Below are 8,742 nucleotides of genomic sequence, written 5' to 3' on the forward strand. Positions count from 1 at the left end.
CGGTGGTTCTCCTCCTACCTCTCTGGCCGGTCGCAATCGGTATTGGTGGGAGGGCAGAGGTCAACCCCGAGGCCCCTTGAATGCGGCGTGCCACAGGGGTCAGTCTTCTCTCCCCTCCTATTTAACATTTATATGAAGCCGCTGGGTGAGATCATCAGACAGCACGGGGTGAGGTTTCATCAGTATGCTGATGATACCCAGTTATATATCTCCTCCCCGAGCTCTCTCAGTGAAGCGGCCGATGTGATGGGCCTTTGCCTCGAAGCTGTGAGGGTCTGGATGGGGGTTAACAGACTCAGGCTCAATCCTGACAAGACTGAGTGGCTTTGGATGTTGCCTCCCAAGGATCATGCCGACTGTCCAGTGTTGACTCTTGCCGGGGAAAATATACCCCCTTCGGAGCGGGTTCGCAACTTGGGTGTCCTCCTTGATCCACAGCTGAATTTGGAACATCAATTGACGGCTGTGGCTGGGAGGACCTTTGCACAAGTTCGCCTGTTGCAACAGTTGCGACCCTACCTGGACCGGGAGGCTCTCCTTACAGTCACTCACGCCCTTGTCACCTCACATTTGGACTACTGCAACGCGCTCTACATGGGGCTACCCTTGAAAAGTATTCGGAGACTACAGTTGGTCCAGAATGCAGCCACGCGAGTGATAGTGGGTGCTCCTCGATACACCCACGTTACACCTATCCTCCGTGAGCTGCACTGGTTGCCTATTGGTCTCCGGGTCCAATTCAAGGTGTTGGTCATTACCTTTAAAGCGCTATATGGCTCAGGGCCAGGCTATTTGCGAGACCGCCTACTACCTCATAGTTCCCTATGTCCGGTTAGATCCCACAGGCTGGGCCTCCTTCAGGCCCCGTCGGCCAAGCAGTGCCATTTGGCGGGGCTGCGGAGGAGGGCCTTCTCTGTGATGGCGCCCACGCTTTGGAATCAGCTCCCCCCGGAGATTAGGACCGCTCCCACCCTGTTGGTCTTCCGTAAGCTACTTAATACCTGGCTTTTCCGGCAGGCCTGGGGTTTATAAAACCTTACCCCTGGATGATTGTTTTTGTATTGTTGTTTTGTTATGTTTTATGTGTTTTTTATTGTTAGCCACCCAGAGTCCTTCGGGAGTGGGGCGGCTTATAAATTTTAAAAATAAAATAAAATAAATAAATAAATAACACAGAGATCCTTTGGCTTATGGTTTTCCAGGTTCCTATTGATTAAGCCATGCATAATTAATCTGCATAGGCACATGATTTTTTATGTTGCACAGAGAAGAAAGTAAATTAGGGAGACATTTGGGATAGTGGTGGATAAGAACATACTTTTGGAACAAGACAAATTGATCCAGAATAGAACAAAGAGACCACCAAAGCAGAAATCTCATTTGCGCAACAGTGACCTGCAACTCTATTTGAATGCCACCAAGGCATCTGTATTCCTATATTTTTTGGAGAACAGGGATTTAATACATTTCTTTTTGCTTTAGAATTGCATATAGGTAATTCAAGAGCTGCACTAAAACTTCCAGTTGTGTACTTCCTAGGTGCCTTAAGGAATGTATGTATGATAGTCACAGGAGTAAAAAAAAAAATATCTCCACCAAGGTTCCAATGCAGCATAGCTTCACTTTTTGTTTATTATTAGATTTATATGGTGTCTTTCATCTAAAAGCTCAAGATAGCTTACAAAAGAACCTCTTTAATTTTATCCCCACAAAAGCAACCTTGTGAAACAGATTTAGAGGGGAGGGACAGCCCTCTATTTAAAGGTAACCCACCAACTTCCCATGCTATGCTTAGCCATGCTTTTTAAAACATAGTTTGTTGACTAAACCATATTTGATTGGCTTTACCCATTGCATAAGCCAAAAGCCATATCAATCTTATGAACACAGTAGCTGGGTTCATTTATTGCACTAAGTTTTAATATGGGGTGTTTTTTTTAGGTTTTCAATTTAGCAAGACATGTGAGCCTAGCTGCATCAAAATGAATTGCTCCAATCTACTTTTTCTGAACAAGGCATTTGCTGTTTGGGAGCAGTTTTGTAGATGAGAATATATATATGCAGTGTTTCACATACATCAGAATAACTGCTGATCCTAAAAGGCAATTAAAGTACAGGAAATCAATGAAGGTAGGAAGAAGGGGAAAAAATGTACAGTAATAACTTCCCTCCTTCCTGCCGTTACCCTTAAGGCATAATAAGAGGAAGTTTCTCCACAAATATCCTGGTAAAGTGGCAGTAACGTATGCTTAGTATTGTTGGCTGGCCAAATGGGAATTGTTCTTTGTTCTTTGTACCATATTGTTCAATCAATTGATTTTTAACAATTCTTTAAAGATACGAATTTGTCCTTTTGGTGCTAAGAAATGCACGGCTGCATGACTTTTATTCCTCCTTCTGTTCCCAGAGTCAAAGTGAAATGTGATTAACAACATATCTACCAGCATCCATTCCTAAGCCCAGGAATGCCGACATGTGTGTGTCATGACATCATTGTGCAAGCTCAGCCCTTTTGTAGTTGCAACATGATCACACATAAGAATGCAAGGAACACAGTTTGCCTCATGACATCGTGATGTGCATTGTATCACTTGTTGTAGAGGAATGCTTAAATAACCTTGGAATAGCAAAGAGGAAATAAAAGATAACTCAACCCCGGGGAAGGGACAGTGTGAGAAAGAAACTCAAAATAATTCTGCCTTAATTCGATTGGTGTTAAGAGTAGGCACAGAAAAAGTCTGGCGGGCTTTCAGTTACTATAAAGGTAAGAGTAAAGGTTTTCCCTGCCCAGTCGTTTCTGACTCTAGGTGGGGGTGTTCATCTCCATTTCTTAGCCAAGGATACCAGTGTTGTCGGAAGACATTTTCATGGTCATGTGGCTAAGGCACACGGAATGTTGTTACCTTCCCACTGAAGTAGTACCTATTTATATACTTGCATTTGCATGCTTTCAGGCTGCTAGGTGGGTAGGAACTGGGGCAAGTAACGGGAGCTCACTCCATCACAAGTCACTCAGGTCTTGAACCTGGAATGTCACCTCCAGCTGACAAACTCAGCATCTTTAACCACTGAGCCATCATGCCCCCTTCAGTTAGTATATCCTACTTGAATTAAGTAGTGTTTGTGTAATCTGTCTGAACTGTCTGTTTCTACCCTAGTTTATCTCAATGGGAGATATTTGCCCCATACTGAAGACCTTATGAGCATATCTGCTATTACACTGAAAATTGCACAACTTTCATATTGCAGTTGCAAACTTCATTTCTTTTCTAAGATTATGGGGTGCAAGATTACTGAAATACCTCTAACTAATGTTAGCTTAAATGCTTTGACAAGAGTCCTTCTACCAAGCTAAGCAAAAAAACATAGCAAATTCATAGCAAATTGCCACCAAATTAATCCTGTTCCTGACAGAAATCTCTAATATTGGGAAGAGTCTATGTCCTCCACTCTGTACGAGTTCCTATTTTGTTATAAGAGAGAAAATAGTGGGAGAAAAATATGGAATGGAATGCAATGGGGAAAAAAAATCATAGAAGTTCCCTGTGGATAGGTTCTAGCAGGAGTCTGAAAGCTTGGAAAACTAAACTTCTGGTCTTGGTGACAGGCCCAGATTGGATCCTGAAGAAAAAAAAAAGTTCCTAAATAACATTCCTGCTTTACATGTTTGAAAGTCACCTTGTGGTGAGATGGGCGGCAAACAAAATTTAAAAATAATAAAAATAAATAAACAACAGGGAAAGAAATCCATTCTGCGTAGTAGAGAAAGAGGCAAGGAATAAAATTCAATTTTTGTGTAATGGGTACAGTTTAGGTATAGTTATTCTATTACACAGGCATTAAAGCTATTTGCATCTGCCCATTCTCTCTCTAACCATCCCTTCTTCATCTCTGTTCTTGCACTAGTAATTAGGTGGCAGTCCTAATTTTGTACTAAATTAGTTAATAGGTATGAAACATGTTGGACACACTGAACTTCCTTCCAAGTAAATGTAGAAGTGTGCTGTAAATGTTTCCTTTGGGAACTTTGTTTTAGGTTTAAATAGTAATTTAGAAACAAGAGTAGATCGTTTTTTTCTGATTATTTTACATAAGCTTATGTAGTATAAAGAGCATCACTACTTGTGGCCAGTGTTTTAGCACTTCCAGGAAGGTATGCAGATCCAGGGATGACCTCTCTTTTCACGTCAGATGATGCTGTAGCTGGAGGCTTGTGAAAGTGAGGGATGCTAATTTTCTCTATTTTCTATTGATTGGGAACAGAGGTTCATTGTAGTGAAAACAATTTCTGAAATTGTTTCATTTTCTTGTGCTTGACAGGAAAAAAAATACAAATGTCTTACTTTTCTTCTAGTCACTCTCTCAAGCTCATGGGACTACACTGGAGGATGGAACCAACATATAGTCATTCTGGGATATTATCAGTAGTCTTCCAGAAAATGGAAACACTGAGAGTTGAAACAAAAATAAACAGAGCAAATGGGGGTTTGATGCACATTTTTGCAGGGTAGGGGTGGGGAACAATAGGTTATTGGTTGGAAAAAGAATTTGATGGCTGCTAACCAAATCAAAGCAACACATGTGGAAGCACTGCTGGGATTCTAAATGTCTTGAGGTTTTGAACCTCTGGATCTATATATCCTGGCCTCACCTCCTACTTTGGTAGGAGATCATTACTGCTGCCACAGGACATCTCAACTACTGTCCTTCATCTATTCAATCTGTGAAAGATAAAGCTCCCAGAACTAGCTTTGCCCTTCTATTTATTAAGAGGTAAAATAAAAAAAAACAAAACAAAGACATTTTATAATACAACCTCATAAAGGTGTATAGCTAGAGATTTCAGTGCTTCCTTCCTTAATTTGAGCTCCATCTCATAGGGGATAAATGAAATCAAATATAATTTAAAAAAATGAACTCAAAAATATAGTACCTGGGCCCTGATTTATACAGAATGTATGCAATGGTCTAAACCCGGTGTCAAACTGCCGGCCCGCGTGCTGGTTGCATCATGTGGAGGCTGTGCCCACTCCAGTTCCTGCAATGCAAAAAAAAAAAAACAAAACACATCATGTGACGCAGCAAGTTTGACACCCGTGGTCTAAACAGACCATATGACAGTGATTGTCTGCTGTAATTAAGGATGCAGATTTTAAACTCATAAAAGAAGAGAAATCTTCTGGAAAACAGTCTTACAATTATACAGAATGTCCTACTTGTTCAGAAAAATAGGGCTAAGAGAAAAGAAAACTTAATACAAAGCCTAATTTTTCTGAAGTTTTTACCTACTTAGAGACCATTTAATCCCATAGCGAAGTCTTTCTTTTTTCTGGATCTCTTCTGATTTATTTAATGTAATGCCAGACATTTATCAGAGGTGCTGAGGGTAGCAGGCACAGCAACTTCTTTTTCCCCTAGAGATTTCCATCTCTCTTTAAAAGATTGAAATCTAAAAATAGCAAATATGCAAGTGAAGACCAGTCTTTAGATTGTCAGGGAAGTTACAGTATTGTGAATGCAGACTGGCTATTGTAAAAACACATATATCTTTCCTTCCTTCCTTCCTTCCTCTCTCCCTCCCTTTGCAAATCAAGAAGGCGGAACTCAGTAACTTAATGAAGTAGGCAACCACTCTATTTTATAAATGGGAAAAGGGCTGAGACACAGAAACCTCCTCAAACATCTGTAGATGTGATCAAAATGTTTATTTCATACCTAAAAGCAAGTTATGGCACTTTATCCACTTTATCCAATATGCTACCAAAAGTTCGTATCTTTGCAGAAGTGCTTGTTTTCCCTTGATTTTTGCATGTGAAGCTTTGGGATATTTTACTGAATCCTTCCAGAAACGTCTTTCTTTTCACTTGGTACTATAAAATGAGTCACTTAATTCTCTCCATCTAGGACTAATTTTAGAGATGCATCTCCCAGGGAAGCAATAATTTGTTTTACTGGAGTAAAACAGCTTTTGGTTACAATAATAATGACAAAAAATACATCAATCCGGGAAGAGCCGAGGTGGCGCAGCAGTTAGAGTGCAGTACTGCAGGCCACTTTAGCTGACTGTGTTCAGCAGGTCAGCGGTTCAAATCTCACCGGCTCAAGGTTGACTCAGCCTTCCATCCTTCCGGGGTAGGTAAAATGAGGACCCAGATTGTTGGGGGCAATGTAAATATATATATACATTGCTTACTGGTGTACACCGCTTAGAGAGTGCTTGAACTTAAAGCGGTATATAAGTCTCATAAATAAATAAATAAATACACAGGTTGCTATGGGAATCCCCCCCCCATAATCAAAGTTGTCTGACATAGAGATCTTTGTGTGAAGAAGAAACATCGAAGAAAATAACCCAGTGTGATATAAACAGGACATTCAGAGGAGAGAGAGAGAAAGAAAAGAAATTGGAATTTCTATGTATGGCAATAAATAAAATTTTGACATGAGCACAACATTTTTCTCAGAAAAAGCTGAATTCCCAGGCTCTTCTTTAGTTAAACTTACATATCTACTCTTTAAATACGTGAATACTCATTTCCCCAATTTAATCAATCAAATCAAAGGTTCAACTGCATAGTTGGATCACTTTAGAACTGTTAACTGGATGAGTACTGTAACTAGCTTTTTATATTTCCTTATTACTAAGCATCAAATCAGTATACATTTTTGATAACCCTCTCTCCTTTACTAGCAAGCTCCTCTTGTTGCTATTATTGTACAATGTATGATAAAGAATTCAGGACTGACCTTTATTTAGATAGATATAATAAGCTGCTTAAACATAGGCTACTGTAATTGCAACCATAATGGCAATTCCAAAACTTTTTACTTATTTGAAATAATTTCCCATTAATTATTGCATGTCAGTTATTCGATCAGGGCTATACAACTTCGGCAACTTTAGGACTTGTGGACTTCAACTCCCAGAATTCCACAGCCAGAAGTCTTAAAGTTGCCAAGGTTGGACAAATCTGTATTAGAAAATACAGTTCATTATACGAGCTTCCCTCTTCAAATTGTAAATTCTTTATGTTATTTGAATGTCATGGAAGGGCTTCTGCCACCCTCATTCATCTGTGATGAAAAGTTTACTTGCTGTTTCCCACAGCTATGTCCTTTCTTATTGTCACAATGAAATTAGATAGAATGTATGATTTTATCCTCCTTTTCCTTACCTATATTTTTCTCTCATATCTGTTTCTTTGTGATAGCAAAAGAAAAATAATAAAAAAAGTGGAAATTGAATTTTTAAACATAACACAAGTTTTTGTAGGTATCACTTTTGTCTTTGAGCCTTTTGTTTATCATCATGGCAACTCAAAGAGTCATTGCCAATTTTTCCTCTTTTTATGGTCCATATCTCATTTCAGCATTTTAGTCCTTTCATCTGAAAGGTCTTTAGTTAAAGCTGAAATAAATCTAAAAATTAATGATATTTATCAGGGAAATAATAATTGATTCAAATGCCTTGTAAATGACAGCAATTTATCCATGAATCTATTTTTTTTAAAGTAACAATACCTTTACCAAAACCTTGGATATTTTTTTATCAGTTATGCACTGATATATTCAGCTGAATTTTGGTCAAGCTGATCTTAATTGGTAGAAGATTTGGGAGCCAGATATTTTTGGCTCAAAATACATGTGAATGTTGAACAATTATAAATTTGTAGATGTTAATAACATAACAGAGATGTTAAAATTTGAATGTATTTTGTTTAAGGAATACTGTGTAACTATTTCGACATAATTGACAACTGAAAATTTAAATTATTGTTCTGTTATATTATCTAACCACCATGTAATATTTGCATACATGAGGCTATTTTTTTAAAAGTTGACTCTGGTTTCTTTCAAATAAATAGAATGTATTCGTTCGTTCATTCATTCATTCTACATTTTCTTGCAGAAAGAAATGACCCAAAGGATTTGCCATTAAAGATATTTTAGACAATATTGCAAGATCAACATTTATATGGACAAGGCGTTCTGATGATGCTCCAATGGACAACTGCTAAGAATCTGAGGAACTTTGAGTCTTGGAGTAAGCTTCCAATACAATTTAAATTAATTGCTGTGGACTTCAGTAATTTTATTTTCCTTTTTTTTGCTCTGTGGCCTTGTTCTTGCTACCTATATTGTTTTATTTTGCTTTCATCCTCTGGAAGCTGCAGATAATCCATCTACAGTGGCTGGAAGTTGAGGAAAATATTCCAAGTGGAAGAATGACATCATCCCGCATTACCTGTCAAAGAATAAAGATTTTTCTGTAATTCTATCTTGTACTTCAAGGAAGCATGGATTATTCACATTCACTTCAAGAATGTGAATAATTTTTTTCTAAGAAATAACTAAAAATAGTTTAATTTAGAAAGGCAGAGATACTGCCCAGAGGGATGCAAGGGTGATGGGTGATAGAGAAATGTGATAGGATAAATAAATAAATAAAATGTTTTGAAAAATATGATACCACTGAGATTATCTGACTGGAAAAATATTTTCTGTTAAGACCCAAGTGAATAGGAAATACGAGAAAAGAACAAAGAAGCATTAAGCAGCCTTTTGATTCAGATTTCTCCTAATTTTAATTGCCTTGCATATATTGACATCTAGTATATACTGAAAAAAACATAGTTGCATTCCACTAAAATAACTAGCATAACATTTGATTTTAGATTACTTGCATCAGTGAGTCAAACAACATTGGGGAAATACAATTATCACCATGTTGATACGAAGCTC

The 8,742-nt window shown here is 38.2% G+C and overlaps 1 protein-coding gene across 1 annotated transcript in view; it reads left to right on the plus strand.

Moving 5' to 3' along the window:
• The window catches only part of MOB3C (MOB kinase activator 3C), a 33,121-nt gene extending 24,657 nt beyond the window's left edge, over positions 1–8,464 (plus strand). Inside the window, exon 4 of the mRNA XM_039320038.1 lies at positions 7,910–8,464. Coding sequence (XP_039175972.1) covers positions 7,910–7,939 — 30 coding nt within the window. The 3' untranslated portion in view covers positions 7,940–8,464. The remainder of the gene's footprint in view (positions 1–7,909) is intronic.
• The last annotated feature ends 278 nt before the right edge of the window (positions 8,465–8,742 follow it).

The sequence above is a fragment of the Crotalus tigris genome, unplaced genomic scaffold, assembly GCF_016545835.1.
Source record: "Crotalus tigris isolate CLP2741 ecotype Arizona unplaced genomic scaffold, ASM1654583v1 scf7180000023617.9722795, whole genome shotgun sequence".
In the NCBI taxonomy this organism is placed as follows: domain Eukaryota; kingdom Metazoa; phylum Chordata; class Lepidosauria; order Squamata; family Viperidae; genus Crotalus; species Crotalus tigris.